This window comes from Girardinichthys multiradiatus, unplaced genomic scaffold (assembly GCF_021462225.1).
Source record: "Girardinichthys multiradiatus isolate DD_20200921_A unplaced genomic scaffold, DD_fGirMul_XY1 scaffold_53, whole genome shotgun sequence".
NCBI lineage: Eukaryota > Metazoa > Chordata > Actinopteri > Cyprinodontiformes > Goodeidae > Girardinichthys > Girardinichthys multiradiatus.
In genome coordinates, this window is record NW_025917706.1 from 12041 (window position 1) to 33554 (window position 21514).

A 21514-nucleotide genomic window follows, 5' to 3' on the forward strand; every position below is an offset into this window, starting at 1 on the left:
CCAGATGTACCAGGCTCACTTCAGGGGTTTGGATTCTTTTTTAGAACGAGGCTGGTTGGAGATCTGCTCCGAAGATTTCCGTTTCTTATAGCACAGAAACCGACCAGCACCAGCAACAAGCGCTATGAGACCCAGGGGCAGTCCAACAGCCAGTTTAGCATCAGAATTCCCTCCATCCTTGGTCCCTGCAGAACAGAACCAGGTGTTAGTCTGACCTGTCAGGTAGGAGATGATTGAAGAACATCATCTGCTGATCTCAGACCAGCTGCTTTCTACAGAGTCTCATCAACAACATCTTTAGGAAACACAAACATCTGATCTGAGATGTTTCACTCTACCATCAAGAACCTGGAAGCTGCTATTAGTTCTGGTCCAGAGACAGACTCACCTGGAGGAACAACTTTCAGCTGGATAGTGCAGATAGCTTGGTACCACTGGAATGGGTCTTTCTGTGCCACTGTGCATTCTACCTTCACCACACTGATGAGTTTGTTACATAACATCACCTTTCTTAAACATGTGATATGTTTTATGTCATCTTCCTCCAAAATCAGAACATGTCATGGTATGACACATTTAAACGGTTAGTCAGTGATGGCTTTAATGAACCACATCACATCTGCTAGAACAGATCAGACATTTATGAACTCAAGATATGTTTGATTTAGATTTTATTGTCCATGTGAGAAACATCTTTAGAACCTAAACCCAGAGAGGTTTCCTATACAGAGCAGGAAAAACTGTACAAGAGCACTGAATGCTTTGTCTCAAACAAAAACACAGTTTAATAGAGAATATAGACTTCCAATCAAGATTTGATCCTCCCTCTGTTTGATTTTGATTGTTTGTGGAAGATCACAATGCAGAGACACATTAACAGATCGAGAAAAAACATTATTCCTGCAAACAGATGTCATTTCACAACAATAATGTATAAACGCTTTATTTGTTAACGCCACACGAGCCCAATCCGCTGATCTCTCATTGGCACCAACAGTCCTAGAAAATAAAAGTGAAATACAACAATAACAGCAGGATTTAAGAACCACTTTATTCACGCTAAAATCAGAGCTTGTGGTGATGGAAACACCACAAGCTGGTGCTAAGCAAGCACTATCACCAGTTTAGCACTGGAACCAGTTTGAAGAATGAGGGCAATCATAATGAAGCAGCTTATTATATATTGTACATTCAAGCTGCTCTTCATACCTGTAGCCACCAGAGGTCTGTGTTGAAAAGCTTCCAGTAAGAAAGTTTTTATTAAAACCAGCTTTCAGAAAGCTTCATTTGACCATCACTAGCTGCCAGACAAAAATCCAAAACCCAGAAGCACACGTGGTAATAAAAGAACAAACGAGCAGAGACTGAATGGAGCAGAGGGGAATATATACTGAGAAAAGGTGATCAGTGGAACAAGTCACAGGTAGTGACTATGAACAAAGAAGATGAAGTTTCATGAAAAACCCCAGAACAGAAGAGTCTAATGGAATAAATGGTGGAACAGAAACTAAACACAGAAAAAATAAAAAACTGAACACAACTGAACATTAGAAGGACTGAAATATAAAGACAAAGGAGGACAGAGAAAATCAGAGGGAGAGAGAGAGAGAGAGAAAGGAAGTAAAGAGAGCAGAAAGGACTAACAAAAACAGAAGAAGAAACAGCAAATGAAACACTCAGAAAATAAAGACCACATCTCTAAATGCATGAAAGGTAACTAAATAACACAATAAACACAAAGTCCAACATATCATGCCAGGATTGTAAAGGTGCCCGCTCAAAGGCATGGTTGGTAGCGCTGCTGCATTGTAACTAGAAGATCCTGGGTTCAGATCGCAGCCTGGGGTCTTTGTGCATGTTCTCCCCAAGCTTGGCTTCCTCCCACAGTCCAAAAACAAGACTTTCAGGTTAAATGGTTACTTTAACCTCCACCTAGACATAAATGCTTGCTCTTTGATGGACTGGTGACCTGTCCAGGGTGTACCTCTCGCCCAGTGACTGCTAGGGATAGGCACCATCCCCCTCTTCAACCCTGCCAGGATAAGTAGGTGTAGACAACAGATGGTTGGATTGTAAAGTGTACAGACGGCTTTACTAAAGTTTTGTTTGCTCCCCTTTTTTAGCCTGGTGTCAGGTGCTTATCTATCCTATTCTGCTTTAAAATGGCATCTAGAAATAATTCACTGAAGATGCATAAGATTTTATATTTGAATCTCCTCTACATTAGGTTCTGTCAGTGGTTACATGTCTGGAGAAACAAAGTTAAAAATAAAAAAAAGCACACATGCAAAGGAAGAGGGCGGATCCTACTTCTGTCTCAAACACACAACGTAAACTGGTGAAGTCTGTAGTAGCAGCAATGACAGAAACATCTCCACGATGCCTGCTCTGTAAGTAACGAATTATTGTCTGTTTATTGTTTGCTTGTTTATTGATAACTAAAAAAATGATATGAGCAGAAACCTTGGTCTGAACATCCTGTATGTTCAGAGTCAGGATATTAAAATCAGTTCCATTGTATTTTGTCTAAATATGGTGCAACAAAAATTATAATCCTGTCAAAGCAAACTCAGAATAACAGCAGGAACGTGAAGCCCTAACACAAAACATCAAGCAGAAAACAGAAAATTATGAGCAAAGATGAAACTGCCAAGCGACGTCCTGTAAGATTGGGTTGGGTTAGCTTTAATATTTCAAAACAAACATAAATGTCCACAAACAAATCTTTAAATTGAAATATTTTTACAGGAATTCTGAAAAATACTTGAACTGGCGACTATATCAATGTGTGTAGAGAACCCAGTCAATACGATGGTCACATGTTTTTTTAAATGACAAAAACTTGAGATGAATTTCATTTCAGTTCTGATGTCACTGCTGTGCTGGACATCTAGTCAAGGTTTGTAGTCTTAACATATTTTACATATCTTAAGGAATAGGGTTTTTCTACATCAGGATCAGTTGTTTCAGAACAAATGAAGTACAAGTGCTGCATTATTTATCTTTTACTACCATTCCAGTCCTCCCAGCTGGTCTGACTGTGAGTCCCAGCAGATCTCAGTTCTTTGAAGAAGACTCTGTGTCTCTGAGCTGTGAGGAGGACAACATCTCTGCTGGATGGACTGTGAGGAGAAACACAACCAGAGGAACTCAGTGTGGAGATGAATGGGGGAAACCAGCTGGTTCTTCCTGTACCATGACCTACATCATCCAAGGTGATACTGGAGTGTACTGGTGTGAGTCCAGAGAGGGAGCAGCCAGCAGCAGCATCAACCTCACTGTCTCTGGTAAGATCAGACTGTGGACTTAGTGTTGATGAAGCTGTGTGGAAATGGATGAAATGCTGTAGTTTGTCTCTGTGTTGAGGTGGATCAGTGATCCTGCAGAGTCCTGTCCTCCCTGTGATGGAGGGAGATGACGTCACTCTGAGCTGTCAAACAAAGACTTCCTCCAACCTCCCAGCTGCTTTCATTAAAGATGGCGTCTTCATCAGGACTGAGCCTGCAGGTCACATGACCCTCCACCATGTGACCAGCTCTGAGGAAGGTCTCTACAAGTGTAACATCAGTGGTCATGGAGAGTCTCCATCCAGCTGGATCTCTGTCTCAGGTCAGAGGTCACCCCCTCACAGTGTATCTCGCTGATAATGTCTGAGAATCCAATATGTGTCTAGTCCTTTCATCATACATCTTTATTATAGAGAAACCTCCAACCTCTTCTCCACCCATCATATCCTCTTCCACAGGTGAGGAGGTTAAAATAACCCTTCAGCCGTCTGAGTGTTGATCAACCAGACAGTTATTTTAACAGCTGTCTTTCTTCTAGAGAAATCCACCAACGTCTCTACAGACAAATCTGGCTCAGGTTCTCACTCCATTCTTCTCGTAGTGTTGCCTCTCATCGCAACTGCTTGTGTTTTGGTTTTCCTGGTGTTACTGGTTGTACTGGTGAGACAACGTGCTCACAGCAAACCTAAAGGTGAGACAAACATATTGGTTAAAAGACATGCCTTTCATAGACAGATGGTTTTTAGATGTTCCTAGAACAGCTTCATGATTACTTTGGGTTCATTTCAGGCAATAAAGGAAGAAGAGAAGAGGATGAAATCACATACGGTGACATCAAAATATCTCAGAGTAAACAACGGAAAAGCAAAGCAGGAAAAGGTAATGGTGATTAGGTTCATGTTTTCTTGTTTTCTGGCGTAATCTATGATCTAAATATATTCACTGGTGTCCAGATGGACCAGAAACGGGTCCGAATTGGGAGAGAAAGGTTCTAATGCTACCAGTTAGGTGTGTGTTAAAGTCACAATAAGGTTAGTTATTGGGCAACTGTTTGTGTGTGTGTGTGTGTGTGTGTGTGTGAACCATTATGACATCTGGAGGGTGCATCCCCCCACCGTGGGAAGTCCAGTAGTCCTTGTAGGGACCAAAGCTCTGCCTGATGCAGTGGAATCACATTCTGTTTGGTGCATAGTTGCTGTACAATGAGACGAATGGAGCAGGTGGTGGGAATAAAAAGAGGAGACATGGAGGTCCACCTAGTTTTACATTTTGACTGGACTCAGGTTCTGTTTGCTATGGATGAGACTCGTACACGAAGATAGAGTTTGGGACTAAACGGGAAATCTTGATGTGTAAGAAAAACGTTTCACCTTCACAGCATAAAATCGTTTCAATACCTTCAGACTAAACCACAGATATTAAGCTTTTTATTTTCTTCATATTTTTTTAGGATGTTTGCCATCCCATCATGGCTGAAATAATACATTACAGATTATGGTTAGATGCGTTTTGTCTGCATGTGATCATCATTTGGTGTAAACAGGATCTCCCAGAAAGCGGAGACAGTGTTTTCTCCGCTTTCTGGAAGGTCCTGGTTGGGGTTCATTCACGAACCCACAGGTCTGTGACGTGCAGAATTAGATCCTCCTCAGAAAACCCTTCTGCACTCTCCTCAGACTGCATCATCCTTCTCTGGAGTTCGTCTTCTCCTCATGGCTGCATCCTGGAGAAATGTCAGCAAACTGCAGACTTTAACTCACAGAAGATGAACCTGCATAAACGTGCTCTGCCACACATCCAGTAGGAGAGGAGTCTCTGTCTTGATAAAGAAATCATGAACAAAGCCAACTTGGCTTTTGATTCTTCAAATTAGATGCATTAATATAAATACTAAACCACTCCTTTATATCATTCCCAACACACCAAGACTATTTTTGTCTTGTTAAATATTTTTTGTTGTGCATTTTGAAAGGTTAGAGAACAATGTCCCCCATTGAAACTATACGTGAAGGAGTGATGGTTCCTAAAACCAGTTTTCCATATATTTTTTAGAAGAGGCTCAGATTATTTTGGTGCTCTTGGGGAAGGTATTAGAAAATGCCAGGATTATAGTGCATCAAAAATATATGGTTATAAAGGGAGTCAATGGGAACAAATCGGTACCGAAGGAGTGAAAACTTTTTCTACATTCTGTGAAAACAAAAAGATATTTTAAAAATAAAAAGCCAATCCTGGCCAAGGTTTCATAAAACTGACCTTTGAACTGACTGAAATATTGACAATCAAAGAGACCAATTAATCAGAAAGTAGGTTTGGTTCACCAAGGTGCCTCGAGGGTTAAGAAAATATGGGCCTAAAAGCATCGACTGCATTCATTCAGTCTGTAGTCCAACTTTTCTTTCTTTTATCATGTCAAAGAGGGAATGATGACCAACATAGCCTCCATTCAAACATCTGGACCGAAGTTCTGCACAACCATTCCGGTCCATTAAGAGTTCCTCTCATCTCATCAGCCCTTTGGTCCATTCTAAATGTTTCACATTATTTGTCTTGTTCAGGACTGACGGGGTTTCAGTCTTTCATACCTCGTCCCAGTCTCTCAGCCTTGAACACCTGGTTCTACTGGGTTCTAATGGTGGGTCGCAGGTCTGAAATATGACGGCACTGGAGGCGAATGGGTTCCTGGTAGCTTCACGTTTGTTTCTTCTCTTTCAGAGGTGATCTGTGACTTCCTGTCATCATGTCTCTTGTGACCCTGTTGACCAGTCGCATCAAAATGTTTGATGGTTCTGTGATCTCGCCCCAATATCTTGGCACTTTTAAGAACGCTGCTTCCTCCTGAAAGACGTCTGATCATTTGTGACTCAGTTCATTTGCTTTGGTCCATTTCACCAGAGGAACAGAACCTGATGATTATAGTAACTATACGCAGTAATCTCTTTAGGCCACGCCCCCCCTCAGTATACAAATAGACGTCATCTGACACGTTCAAATTTAATTAGCTTAATTTAATCAGTTCATCCGGGTCGCATGAAACTGCTGACACCGTAGAAAACTATTTTCTACGGTGTCAGCAGTTTCTCAGTCGAACGAAACACAAATAGATCTCTGAGGCAAACATTATGGGAACTGAAAGGAATATTAATTAAACAACAGCGATGTGGGAAATGATGAAGAGATATTTTTGGGGAGTAAGTTCCTCTATGGAAATAGTAGATTATTAAAAACATTTGTTTTATGGGAATAAAATCTGTTTAAGCAAAACATTAGAAAGAAGAAAATATTCCTGTTGATAATATAATTTACTCAGATCAGCTTTTTTCCAAATCTCACCTTCATAATCTGTACCTTCGACAATGAATGGACATTTTCATTTCGCTGATGCTTTATTTAAGCTTAAATGAGGCAAATAAAGCTCAGTGAGTCTTTGGTTGGTGTGTTTTTCAGCAGATCTTCATGCTGGACTCTAACAGCTCTGCAGGCGTCCAGTTTCCTGTTTCTGAACATGTTGGTCTGCAGGACAGAAACAAAAAGCCTGAACTGTTAAATACAGGCTGCTTCACTGTTCACTATCAAAGCCCAGATATTTAAAATGCAAATGCCAATATTTTCTACCTTTAATTCGACGTTTGCTGCTGTAATTTTGATTATAAATAGAATTGAACAGACAGGTGTTTCTTCTGCGTTGGTTGATCTGTTTTCTTTAAATGGAGGCAGCTGTATGGAAGGAAGTAAATGTGATGTTTGCATCTTTGCACAGACGACGATCCGGCTGCAGTCTACTCAGCGGTGAGAACAGGGGAAGTGACTTATGGAGAGATAGTCATCATGAAAAAGAAGGAGAAGTCAAAGACCAGAGGTAAAAACTCTTCTTTAGACAGCTTGCTTAATGTTGGACTGTTCCTCTTTTCTGAAAGCACACAGTTCTGTTTATTTTTTATTTGTGGTGTTTTTGTGCAAGAAAAGAAAAGGAGATGAAGTAGAGACTTCTCTTTTCCTGCAGACAACCAAAGAGGAACATATTTATAAGGCCGTTCAAAGCTTATATTAATATGAAAATGCCTTCATCAAATTAATAAGTCTCAGGTCTGATTTCCTGTCATATGTAAAGCAAGACGTCCCTAATTGGTCAATAAATAACACTACTGGGACAGAAATAACATAAATTGTTTTTCATTTCCTTGAGAAGCCTTTAGCCATATGACTTTATGTGGGTTTGAACCCGTAACACTTAAAACCTTGGAATAATCATGGATCAGTCTTCGTCTCGTTGGTCATGTCCTCTCCTACTTTTAATTAGTCCTAAACTAAAAACTGAGGAAGCTCCAACCGCTTATTCCATAGTGGGTCGCGGGGGTGCTGGTGCCTATCTCCAGCAGTCTATGGGCGAGAGGCGGGGTCACCCTGGACAGATCGCCAGTCCATCTCAGGGCAACACACAAACAACCATGCACACACTCATTCATACACCTAAGGGCAATTTAGAGACCAATTAACCTAACAGGCATGTCTTTGGACTGTGGGAGGAAGCCGGAGTACCTGGTGAGAACCCACACATGCACGGGGAGAACATGCAAACTCCATGCAGAAAGACCCCCGGCCAGGAATCGAACCCAGGACCTTATTGCTGCAAGGCAACAGTGCTACTAATTGCACCACCCTGCAGCCCTGGCTCTAACGTTTCCTGGTTTATTGATTTAACAGCTTTTTTCCTGAATTTATCGAGTCGACTGGAACCTCTGAAGCTCAACCTGCCGTCTCAGCGGTCTGTGGTGCTCAGCACAGTGAGGCAGGAAATCGGGTCAGCAAGAATAGGGTCTGTCTGCAATCGGTTGTGCAAGATGCACATTGTATGATACGCAGTGTTCTGCATGTAGGCCCCAATATGACTTATAAGGCCTACATGCAGGTAAATTACTGCTTGAATTTAATATTTGGACATCATATGTGAAATTTCAGTCTCCAACTGCTCTTCATGCACAGCACATTCATATTTCTAGCAGCTGAATAATCATTTTTGCTGCTAAAGCCTCTTTAGCACCCAGAGGGAGGCAATAAAGTTTTACCGTAGAAAACTAAACCAAGGAAGAAACATGAAGTACTACTAAAGTGAGACATTTGGGGGTTTAAAGAGTGTCAAGCTAACTTTAGACAGTGGTGGTGTGTGGAATGGGAAGCAGCTCCTACACATAGCAGAATATACAGAGCTGTCTTTGTAAACTTTCATTACATGTTTCAAATGTGGTTATTGTAAAACCTTCCATCCAAAAACGAGAAGCTTTGAACTGCTGAGTGTTTCACCGGAAAAATGAAGCAAGGCTTAAAGCAGAGACAGAATGAGGCAATCTGCCTGGTAAGGATAGTAATAATAGGAAATACATGAACAAATATGGGTACATATAAGCATTAAATACCTTTTCATCAACACCCGCCTTCCTCATTTCAGTTGTTATCTCTATCGAGAGACTAAGTGTTACCAAATATTCTTCGAGTCCCTCTACTTGTTTCTTTAACATGAACATAATTCTCTTCAGATGATCTGTCCTACTTTGTTTCCTCAGAAGAGTCGCATCAGGTTTTTTTGCAGTTTTTCCAGCAGATTATGGTGAGAAAGTCAAAAGCTTTGCCCCAGTACTCTGGTGTAGAGTAGCTTCTCATGCCTCAGTCTTTCATATTTCTGAATCAGATGGTTTCTGTGGCTCTATGGTAGAGTAAAGACTAGAGGGCCAAGTAGACGTCCCTGCGTTCTGCCTCTGCCCATGAATGGAGTTCAGAGAGTCTGATTAGTCAGTATCCTGGCACAGGGGTTATCACATTATAATTCAGACCATAAACACACTTTATACCACAGTTGAACTTTTGCAGGATTACAAATAGTTACGGCCTTTCAACAACGTTGAAAGCCTCTTTGTCCACTAAGCTGATTATATAAATTCTTCTTAGGGACGTTTAGAGAATGGAGGACAATAAAAAGAGGTTGAAAATTATGAAAAGTGCTTTTGTTGAAAATAAACCTGGTTTGGTCGACATGTATAAGCTTTAAATTTATGGGCTAAAACTCTTTTATCTGCGTTAGTAATGGACCCGGTCTGTGAGCCCAACATTTCATTATGTGGATGAAGGTTAAATTTAACCTCATTCTGAGTCTGAGGCAAACAGCCATTTGCATATGACTGGGTGTATAGTTAAAGTAAACAGGAGGCCAGAAACCGTCCAAACTTTTTCCATCTCATGGCCGGGCCCATCTGGACCTACATGAGTTTTTACCATTTTTCCAGTAGTTTCCAGTAATTTCTCCTTTATAATGTTTGCAGATCCACCATCCTGCAACCGTTAGGTGGATCCCTGCCCAACACACCTGAATCAAATGAATACCTCGTCTGCAGAGCTGAAGTTCTGATCAGGAGGGAATTCAACCATTTGGTGCTGGTGTGTTGGAGCAGGGATGCATCTAAAGGTTGGGCTGGAGCTCGGCGCCCCTGGATGTAGCCGGTCCAAGTCAGTCAATCAGTAGCTATAGAGAGAAATGAAAAACACTTTTTAACCTGTTAGAAGTCAGTATCCACAGCAAACAGCTGCTTGTGGGCTGAGGGAGGCTGAGCAAGGCTGGTGGCGTCATCAAAACAGAATCTGATTATTAATTTACAGCAAACTTTGAGAAACGATCAACTCCGAGTCAGTTAGGTATGATTAAATCTGCCTGATACTTTTTGAATCAAAAAGGTGGATGAAATTAGAAGTTTGAAGCCACATTTTGAAAATGAAGAAGTTGCTCTAATTGAACTATTAATGGTGGTAAGCAGATAAAAGGACCCCTGGCAGTAAGCAGCCATGCTTTAATTCCTGCCCTCAACATTACATTTTCTGAGAGATTTTTTTTTAGATGAAAAAGTAGAAGTGTAGCTTCCTCCTGCAGACGCTGCCGACTCTGACAACATTGATGCTTCTCTTTTGTGGTTGTTGATTCTGACTCTTGCTACTAAACGTGGACGTTTTTCTTCTCTGTGGTGAAACGTGTGAATTGGGACTGATAGAGGTGAAAAGCAAGTAACTTCCTCCTCTCAGCTTTACACACATTTCCATTATTTATATTTAGCTGGGCAGGTGTTGAGACGAGAACATCTGATGCTTTTTCTGGTCCAAAATATTTCTGTTCAAGGCTGAAGGCTTCGTGTTCCTTCTTTTGGACATCTATTAATCATCAGATTGTGACAGATACCAAACTTCTCTGAACATTTTACCACCTGCTTATGTGTCAACATCCTGCTCTAACCTGCAGTCTCCTACCAACTGAGTTCTGTCTCTTATTCCTTCGCTCGTACATTTTCATCAATTTTTATCATCGTTTTAAAATGTATTGATTGACAAAAACAGTTCAGGACCCAGCTTGATCAGGTCCAGTTTGGACCCACCTGGGTCTCTGTGCAGACCAGTGATGAGTCTGAAGATGATTCGATTTGCAAGCAGCTGGCATATTTAAAAGCACGTCATGAATAGTGGCGTCACTGGTGGAGCGGTAGAGTTTACAGGGTAGCTTCTAAAAAACGAGGTTTTCTGTATCATCTCAGCACTTTGCTGTGCAGTGATGTTTGTGTGGGCAGAGTGAGACAGACAGGAAAGGTGTGAGACACACACCAGATGCATGATGGTCAGCAGACAGGATGCCTCGTAGACGATGACATTTCAAGAGTGTTGCATTTTGTGTTTGCCTGGTTGTGGGTTGCCCTGTGCTCTGGTTCCTGAGACGTACTTTTAACAAGATGGTGGAAGATCAGGTCTGTGGTGGTGTCTTAAAGGATTATTTTGGAGGTTTTGTGAAGTGATGTTCTGTTGAAAGATTCGAAGTAGCTGAGCCTTGGTGTTGATCTCACTCTTAGCATCTTCATTTAGCAAAAGTTTAATTCAGGAGGTTGAAGCTAAAAGTTCAAACCGGGGACAGGATCAAAGTGGACGAAGTACCTAACTCCCACTAACAAACCAAGAGACCATTAGTAACATCAGGTCAACATCTGCAGGATATGCTCCACCTACAACCTCGTCCTTATCAACCTCCATCAACTGTTAATAAAGTTGTTTGGCGTGTTTAAAAGGCCTCCTCCTTTTCTGCTGACCTTCTCCACTGTCAGACGCTTTGGTTACTGCCTTTAATGACCTTTACTCCAAACCCGCTGCCTCAGGTGGTGCGTCAGCTCCTCGTAGATCATGTGCATACCCGTCATGGTTCTGCATGTGGACCAGGCTGGTCTAACTGCTGGTCCGGTCCGCTAACTCTGAATGCCTCCTTTTCTTCTTCTGGCGAGAAATAGATGTGCTTATTTATGAATTATAGTTAAAATTACATGCGATCATCAGGACTAAAGAGGGCGGAGTTTCAAGAAGAAAATCCTGTCCGTCCGTCTGTCCATCCATCATCTACAGGTCCTTCTCAAAATATTAGCATATTGTGATAAAGTTCATTATTTTCCATAATGTCATGATGAAAATTTAACATTCATATATTTTAGATTCATTGCACACTAACTGAAATATTTCAGGTCTTTTATTGTCTTAATACGGATGATTTTGGCATACAGCTCATGAAAACCCAAAATTCCTATCTCACAAAATTAGCATATCATTAAAAGGGTCTCTAAACGAGCTATGAACCTAATCATCTGAATCAACGAGTTAACTCTAAACACCTGCAAAAGATTCCTGAGGCCTTTAAAACTCCCAGCCTGGTTCATCACTCAAAACCCCAATCATGGGTAAGACTGCCGACCTGACTGCTGTCCAGAAGGCCACTATTGACACCCTCAAGCAAGAGGGTAAGACACAGAAAGACATTTCTGAACGAATAGGCTGTTCCCAGAGTGCTGTATCAAGGCACCTCAGTGGGAAGTCTGTGGGAAGGAAAAAGTGTGGCAGAAAACGCTGCACAATGAGAAGAGGTGACCGGACCCTGAGGAAGATTGTGGAGAAGGGCCGATTCCAGACCTTGGGGGACCTGCGGAAGCAGTGGACTGAGTCTGGAGTAGAAACATCCAGAACCACCGTGCACAGGCGTGTGCAGGAAATGGGCTACAGGTGCCGCATTCCCCAGACCTGGGCTACAGAGAAGCAGCACTGGACTGTTGCTCAGTGGTCCAAAGTACTTTTTTCGGATGAAAGCAAATTCTGCATGTCATTCGGAAATCAAGGTGCCAGAGTCTGGAGGAAGACTGGGGAGAAGGAAATGCCAAAATGCCAGAAGTCCAGTGTCAAGTACCCACAGTCAGTGATGGTCTGGGGTGCCGTGTCAGCTGCTGGTGTTGGTCCACTGTGTTTTATCAAGGGCAGGGTCAATGCAGCTAGCTATCAGGAGATTTTGGAGCACTTCATGCTTCCATCTGCTGAAAAGCTTTATGGAGATGAAGATTTCATTTTTCAGCACGACCTGGCACCTGCTCACAGTGCCAAAACCACTGGTAAATGGTTTACTGACCATGGTATCACTGTGCTCAATTGGCCTGCCAACTCTCCTGACCTGAACCCCATAGAGAATCTGTGGGATATTGTGAAGAGAACGTTGAGAGACTCAAGACCCAACACTCTGGATGAGCTAAAGGCCGCTATCGAAGCATCCTGGGCCTCCATAAGACCTCAGCAGTGCCACAGGCTGATTGCCTCCATGCCACGCCGCATTGAAGCAGTCATTTCTGCCAAAGGATTCCCGACCAAGTATTGAGTGCATAACTGTACATGATTATTTGAAGGTTGACGTTTTTTGTATTAAAAACACTTTTCTTTTATTGGTCGGATGAAATATGCTAATTTTGTGAGATAGGAATTTTGGGTTTTCATGAGCTGTATGCCAAAATCATCCGTATTAAGACAATAAAAGACCTGAAATATTTCAGTTAGTGTGCAATGAATCTAAAATATATGAATGTTAAATTTTCATCATTACATAATAAAAAATAATGAACTTTATCACAATATGCTAATATTTTGAGAAGGACCTGTATACCCATGTACCCTTGCAGGGTCATGAGGGGCAGGTGCCTATCTGCAGCAGTCATTGGGTGAGAGGTCTCCAGTCCATCACAGAGAAGAAAACCAAAAGTGGACCATGAGTCACTCGTACTCATCGTCTTCTGCTTATCCGGGACCGGGTCGCGGGGGCAGCAGACTCAGTAGAGACGCCCAGACGTCCCTCTCCCCAGACACCTCTTCCAGCTCCTCAGGGGGGAGCCCAACGCGTTCCCAGACCAGCTGAGAGACATAGTCCCTCCTCAACTGACTCCTCTCGATGTGGAGGAGCAGAGGCTCTACACAGAGCTCCTCCCGGATGGCTGAGCTCCTCACCCTATCTCTGAGGTCAGATGTGTCATCTTTTTGCAGATGACGTGGTGAAAAGAAGAGACGAAATCCTCTGGTCCCCAAACCAGACCCCCTCCGGCCCTTGGCTGCGCCTAGAAATCCTGTCCATAAAAGTTATGAACAGGACGGGTGACAAAGGTCAGCCCTTCCGGAATCCAACATGCACCAGGAACAGGTCCGACTTAGTGCCGGCAATGCGGACCAAACTCCTGCTCCGTTTGTGCAGGGACCGGATGGCCCCTAATAATTCAAATTCAAATTCAAAAATACTTTATTAATCCCAAAGGGAAATTAAATGTTGTTGTAGCTCATTATGTAGGTTTCTTCAAAGAGTCGTTGTAGATGCTGATGGCTGTGGGCAGGAAGGATCTCCTGTAGCGCTCCGTCTTACAGCAGATCTGAAGAAGCCTCTGACTGAAGACACTCTGTTGTTGTAGGACAGTCTCATGAAGAGGATGCTCAGGGTTCTCCATAATGTTCTTCATTTTATGAAGAATCCTTCTTTCCACAATAAACGGCCCCCGACTCCATACTCCATACAGGTCCATGACCAATCAATCTAAATATCAGGATTTCTGAATGTTTCTTCTCTTAAAGTCAACATCAGTAACAGGTTTGAACTACTGCAGAGGAGCCGTCCTCAGAATTCATAAAAACAGGAAAAATAGAGGAAAACGTTTGTTTTGTTTAGCATAAAACTCTGGATGTTTTCTTCCTGCAGCGAAGTGAGTCATTCTCAGCACACATTGGTCCCTTATAGACAGCTTATCAGGTTTTTATGTGGGTCCAGTGTTGCAGAACCGACTCCAACAGAATCTGTGTGTTTGTGCTTCCAGAGAGTCAACTGGACCCAGATGTGGTCTACTCCTCAATAAACAGCTCCAGAGTCAACCAGTGATCTCCAGCAGCTTCCTTCAACTGGTTTTAACTTTTTATCAGCGTGTTAGATCTACCTCACTGGGATCAGACCATGACATCACATTCATCGTAACTGGTTTCCAGTCGTAGGTGAGGAAACCACCGGCTCTGTTGTTGCTCAGCGATGCGAAGCAGATAACACATCAAGTCACACTGTGACCTCAGATTCTGTTAAAACCAAAATCATCATTTAATGCAATAAGACAAATGCAGAAAAAGCTTCCATGTGTAAAAATAAAGATCACACTGTTATATAATCTGCTTTTAAAACTGTGCAGGCTTATCTAAGTTAACTTTACACTGACGATGTGCTGCTGTTTACATGAAAAACCAGAGATCCTAAATGCCTTTACCAGGAGGAAATAATAAAATACACAACCGGCTGGAAATAAGACAAGACGTTCACTGCAGGAAATCGTTGCTATTTATTCAATCTGAACTTCTTTACTCCATAAGGTCAAACTTATACATACAAGCTTAAATGTATACATTCAAGTTTGGTTAAATGTTCTTCTGTAAATTACTTAATCACAGACCTTTGTAGCCATCACCAAGCTGCTAGGTTCTGGATTGATATTGGACCGTATTCAGATATAACTGAGATCAGGGTCTCTCCAGAAGCCTGATGTTATTAATCCGCTCCGATCAGTTCTGATGTGTTTGGGCTCAATGTTCGCTGAAACAAGCAGGTGTGTCCAGGTCTCAACCATCTAGCAGCTTCTCTCAGCTGAAGTCTTCTTCATTATTCTATCCACTTCAGTTCACCAGCACCACTGGGAGCGAAGGCCACAGCATGATGCTGCCACCACCATGCTGAACAGTTGGTTTTAATATGTTGCAGTTTGAAAGAAACATCTTGACCTTTCTAAACATGTTTGTTGTCATTGTGGCCAATCGGCTCAATGTTTGTCGTCTGATCAGAAAACGTTTCTCCTGCAAGCTTTTGGCTCTTCCATGCAGACAGCAGCACGTTTCAGTCCAGCTTGGGGTGTCAGAACTGGAGCTCTTTTATTGACAGGCAGCCTCTCATTCGGCTAAACTAGCTAACTGTGGACGATGAACAGTTTATGATGGGTTCTAGCCTTGCTGGTTCCTGGGTTGTTCCTGAACATCCTGACCCATTTCCTTTCATCTGAGCTTGATAGGCTGGGCCAGATGGGAAAATCCTGGCTTCATGTTCTCTACAACCTGCTGTGTGACATTTATCCAAATATTATTGGAGGTGTATGTTTACTTTGGAGCCTAAATGTATAACTTTGAGACTCTATTTTAGAGGAAATCCATAATACATTTAAACTGGTGTCCTCAATCCTTGATTAAAATCTCTGCAGTTCTGTTATACAATCATTCAACCCTGGAAACAGGATCACAATTAACAGACATTCATGTCTGTGAGAAAAGTATGTAAACATCTGACACTGTATTCATTCTGTATCTTATATTTTATTTGGAAAATCTAAATAAAACTCTTTAGACCGTTTTTGTTCTTTATATTCTGTCCATTTTCTTTCAGTTTCACTTTTTATTCACTTGGGAAACGAGTATGTAAATTGTTGGCAGCATCATGCTGTGGGCCTGCTTTTCTTCAGCAGCACCAGGGACTCTTCAGGGTTGATGAGAAGAATAATGGAGCTAAATACAAGATAATCATGGAGGAAATCAATGCACCGTTTGCTCATAAGTCTGATTTCTGATGTATTTGTTTCTATATTTTCCTGATCTTGCAGATAATTTGGATCCCTCTTAGCTCTTCCTGTCGCTGCCACTGAGACGGCAGGAAGAAAAACGCTGCAGTCTAGGATAAATAACTAAATATAACCATAAGCAGTTTCTCGTTTATACATTTCCATCTTAATTCTCATGTTTCAGTCACACACATTCACACACTTTATGGAACAACACTGTTTAATGGTGGTAACTAAGGTGATGTAAACGTGAAACCAAACATCAGGAATGAGCTCCCTCTAGTGGTTTAAATCTGTAACCAACACAATAATTCAACAGTGACTCCTGATCACAAAGTTGGACTTTTATCCAGAAAGGACCTCCTCCCTTATTTCTCACTGAGGATTCAGAGGAAGCAGGAAGATCCAGACTGAGTAGACAGTCCACAAGGTCAGCTTGAAATCTTAAAGCATTAACTGAGCCTGTCACTATGACAACCACAGAAACACAAAAAATCCCCCACCTACTCGCTTCCTTTCTACTGAAATGCTGCAGTTCTCAGGAAAAGGCCAATTTTATTTTAATCATCAGGATATTTTCTAATCCAACATCACTCTTAGAAACTTTTTATACCAATCTTCCATCTTTACAGACGACCTTTCCAGTGTCACATTAAACATCTAACTCCACAGTGATGTAGAGGAAACTGGCAGCTACAGTCGAAGAGGTGAGAGGAAGAGTTTCACTCGATGCTGATGATAAGATTTGATTTTAGATTATAAAAGAGTAAAACATCAAAATGGAGGAAGGAATTCACTCTGGCTGGTCTGTCTGAGTAGTTTTACAGGAAGATGAAAATGTTTAGGTTATTTCAGTTTTATTCAGAAGAAAGTTTATTTGCAGCTAAGGTCTGCATGAACTCCAACGTTTGAGAATACTTTCAAAAAGTTCTTTAATCTTTAGGGCAAAAGATTAATGAACCGAAAAATGACAGAGGTGGAGCCTGCTGGTGGAGGAGCCTGCTGGTGGAGGAGCCTGCTGGAGGTGGAGCCTGCTGGAGGTGGAGCCTGCTGGTGGAGGAGCCTGCTGGTGGAGGAGCCTGCTGGAGGTGGAGCCTGCTGGTGGAGGAGCCTGCTGGTGGAGGAGCCTGCTGGAGGTGGAGCCTGCTGGTGGAGGAGCCTGCTGGAGGTGGAGCCTGCTGGTGGAGGAGCCTGCTGGTGGAGGAGCCTGCTGGAGGTGGAGCCTGCTGGTGGAGGAGCCTGCTGGAGGTGGAGCCTGCTGGTGGAGGAGCCTGCTGGAGGTGGAGCCTGCTGGTGGAGGAGCCTGCTGGAGGTGGAGCCTGCTGGAGGTGGAGCCTGCTGGTGGAGGAGCCTGCTGGTGGAGGAGCCTGCTGGTGGAGGAGCCTGCTGGAGGTGGAGCCTGCTGGTGGAGGAGCCTGCTGGTGGAGGAGCCTGCTGGTGGTCCAGAACCACAGCTTAGGACCCATAAAGAGGATGGAAACAGCAGAACACTGATCCGGTTTCTTCAATAAGATGGTCCCTCTCAGACATAAACTCAGCAGGGCTGGAATCACAGGAAGAAGATGGTACTTGGGTTCTGCTGGATCTGGTTCTGGGATCGGAAATGATTTAATAAACTAAACACAGCCGCTAAACATTTAAACAGAACCTCCGGGTCTGAAGTGATCATCTAACTGTCCCTCCTGGTCTTCATGGTCCAGCTGAGTCTGATGAGAACAACGCAGAAAACCAGAACCCAGAAGGTTCTGCGTGGTTCTCCAGGCTGGATGAACCCCACAGAACCCAGAAGGTTCTGCGTGGTTCTCCAGGCTGCATGAACCCCACAGAGCCCAGAAGGTTCTGCGTGGTTCTCCAGGCTGCATGAACCCCACAGAGCCCAGAAGGTTCTGTGGGGTTCTTGCAGCCTGGAGAAGATGGATGTGTTACAGGTGTGTGAAAGTCATAAAGAATCAAACCCAGAAATCTGATAAAAAGTCATTTTATTCTCTTAAAAATATGGCTTCATATTCCTCCATCTGAGGAATATAAATGCAGCTTTGACTCTTATCATCAAACGATGTCGGCTGGTAAACATTTAAAATAACAGTTAAACTATTAAAACATTATGAGGCGGTTAGTAAAGCTTTCTGTTCGACTAGCAGCTGCAGTAATACTTCAAGTTTCCCATGATGCACGTTAAAATAACAATTGAACTTTAACCTTATCAGCTTCCAATAGAAAGTGTGCCGTAGTCTCCATTCAGCAGTAAGGTCACAGAGAGACGGAGCTCAGCAGACTTTAACTTTTCCATTCAGATCGAGGTTTAAAGGCTCATCAGACCTCAGAGTTTAATGCCGTCTGAATGAGAGGGAGACGTTTCCTGCTTTCTGGCTCGCAAACATTTTCTGCTATAATTTCAATAAATGTGCAAAATAAAATAATGTTTACCATAGAGTTTGGTCCTCGAGTCGTTTTCGGTTCACGCTTTAGGAGTTTATATTACAGTCGTGTACTTTGGTTCAAGGGTCCATCATCGATCCATCGTCACATTTTAAAAGGTTGTGTCTCATGTTTTCCAGCCACAGGAACATCTGTTGATGTTCGCTGTTTTTAGATTAATCAGTGATTGTACACTTTTCCCACAATAAAATTCAAGCACTTTTCAAGCATTTTCAAGGTACATTTTCCCACTTTTCCAGCACCAAACTACAGAGTGGTCTGTACCTCTGTGCACCTTTTCTTCATAGAGCTTTATAACGGCGGCACACAGCGCTTCCTGTGTGAAGGAGTCTATCAACAATCTAAAATACTGTGCAACTACTTCAAATTCTCCAAGTTATAATATTAATATGAAATGAACCCAGAGGAAGAGCATGAATAACAGAACATAACCAAACCAGTTACTTTATGATAATTAAACCATTAAACCACTAACCACCTTTACCAGAGATTCCCATTAAATGTTTTGTTGCTACACATTTTAGTTCTGTAGATCAGTGGTCCCCAACCCCCGGGCCGCAGACCGGTACCGGTCCGTGGATCGATTGGTACCGGACCGCACAAGAAATAATTCACCCCCTCCAGGTTTTTTTTACCCTCAGTTAAACATAGACGTGAGGTATCCTCTGAAACATCAGGATCTTGGCTAAAAGCCGATATAAATTATTTCTACGAACATCAAACAGTTAAAACTACAAGCAGCTGAATCAGAAAGTAAACACACCCTACAAAATGGAGTCACCGGAGGTCTCGGCCTCTGCTTCCTGATTGGTGGGACTGACGTGAAGATAACTTTATTCTACTGGCTCTAAGGATGAAAAGTAGGGCTCATTTGTGGGATTCGACCCGTCCAAACTCTAGTTATGGACCTGTGTAACGGCGCGTATTTCAAAAATCCACATCGAGTTCAAACAGAGCAGAACCAATTATGCAGCTGAGCTTCTTTGTGTTTTTTTTAAATAATTTCTCGTGTTGGATTATTTGGTTTTTTAAGCCCTGCTGGGGTTAAACCGTGGATGAAGCATTGGACCAAATTACGGCTGAGTTCTGTGCTGAGGACGGGAAATGAAGACGGGACCGTGTTTTTCTCAGACGATGGGCCAACAATGCTGCAGCTGGACTAAAGGTCCGTTCATAAAGATGTAGGCGGACCTGCTACTTTTGGTCCACTTTAAACGGAACAAAACGTCTCATTGAACTTAACAAGCCTTTGTCTCTGGAATCAAAGGTATCTACAGGTCCTTCTAAAAATATTAGCATATTGTGATAAAGTTCATTATTTTCCATAATGTCATGATGAAAATTTAACATTCATAAATTTTAGATTCATTGCACACTAACTGAAATATTTCAGGTCTTTTATTGTCTTAATATGGATGATTTTGGCATACAGCTCATGAAAATCCAAAATTCCTATCTCACAAAATTAGCATATTTCATCCGACCAATAAAAGAAAAGTGTTTTTAATACAAAAAACGTCAACCTTCAAATAATCATGTACAGTTATGCACTCAATACTTGGTCGGGAATCCTTTGGCAGAAATGACTGCTTCAATGCGGCGTGGCATGGAGGCAATCAGCCTGTGGCACTGCTGAGGTCTTATGGAGGCCCAGGATGCTTCGATAGCGGCCTTTAGCTCATCCAGAGTGTTGGGTCTTGAGTCTCTCAACGTTCTCTTCACAATATCCCACAGATTCTCTATGGGGTTCAGGTCAGGAGAGTTGGCAGGCCAATTGAGCACAGTGATACCATGGTCAGTAAACCATTTACCAGTGGTTTTGGCACTGTGAGCAGGTGCCAGGTCGTGCTGAAAAATGAAATCTTCATCTCCATAAAGCTTTTCAGCAGATGGAAGCATGAAGTGCTCCAAAATCTCCTGATAGCTAGCTGCATTGACCCTGCCCTTGATAAAACACAGTGGACCAACACCAGCAGCTGACACGGCACCCCAGACCATCACTGACTGTGGGTACTTGACACTGGACTTCTGGCATTTTGGCATTTCCTTCTCCCCAGTCTTCCTCCAGACTCTGGCACCTTGATTTCTGAATGACACGCAGAATTTGCTTTCATCCGAAAAAAGTACTTTGGACCACTGAGCAACAGTCCAGTGCTGCTTCTCTGTAGCCCAGGTCAGGCGCTTCTGCCGCTGTTTCTGGTTCAAAAGTGGCTTGACCTGGGGAATGCGGCACCTGTAGCCCATTTCCTGCACACGCCTGTGCACGGTGGCTCTGGATGTTTCTACTCCAGACTCAGTCCACTGCTTCCGCAGGTCCTCCAAGGTCTGGAATCGGCCCTTCTCCACAATCTTCCTCAGGGTCCGGTCACCTCTTCTCGTTGTGCAGCGTTTTCTGCCACACTTTTTCCTTCCCACAGACTTCCCACTGAGGTGGCTTGATACAGCACTCTGGGAACAGCCTATTCGTTCAGAAATGTCTTTCTGTGTCTTACCCTCTTGCTTGAGGGTGTCAATAGTGGCCTTCTGGACAGCAGTCAGGTCGGCAGTCTTACCCATGATTGGGGTTTTGAGTGATGAACCAGGCTGGGAGTTTTAAAGGCCTCAGGAATCTTTTGCAGGTGTTTAGAGTTAACTCGTTGATTCAGATGATTAGGTTCATAGCTCGTTTAGAGACCCTTTTAATGATATGCTAATTTTGTGAGATAGGAATTTTGGGTTTTCATGAGCTGAATGCCAAAATCATCCGTATTAAGACAATAAAAGACCTGAAATATTTCAGTTAGTGTGCAATGAATCTAAAATATATGAATGTTAAATTTTCATCATGACATTATGGAAAATAAT

At 42.6% G+C, this 21514-nt stretch overlaps 1 protein-coding gene and 1 long non-coding RNA gene across 2 annotated transcripts; both read left to right on the plus strand.

Moving 5' to 3' along the window:
• The first annotated feature begins 2343 nt into the window (after positions 1-2343).
• On the plus strand, positions 2344-16026 carry LOC124865239 (low affinity immunoglobulin gamma Fc region receptor III-A-like). The gene is made up of 9 exons (XM_047360198.1): positions 2344-2390; positions 2864-2899; positions 3021-3287; positions 3367-3609; positions 3701-3745; positions 3826-3978; positions 4077-4166; positions 7048-7146; positions 14465-16026. Exons 1-9 carry the CDS (start codon positions 2360-2362, stop codon positions 14524-14526), a joined length of 1026 nt encoding a protein of 341 aa, XP_047216154.1. The 5' UTR covers positions 2344-2359; the 3' UTR covers positions 14527-16026.
• Positions 16027-17548: 1522 nt separating this feature from the next.
• LOC124865244 lies at positions 17549-19084 on the plus strand. The gene is made up of 2 exons (XR_007037521.1): positions 17549-18067; positions 18115-19084. It is a non-coding gene; the product is annotated as an uncharacterized LOC124865244 (long non-coding RNA).
• The last annotated feature ends 2430 nt before the right edge of the window (positions 19085-21514 follow it).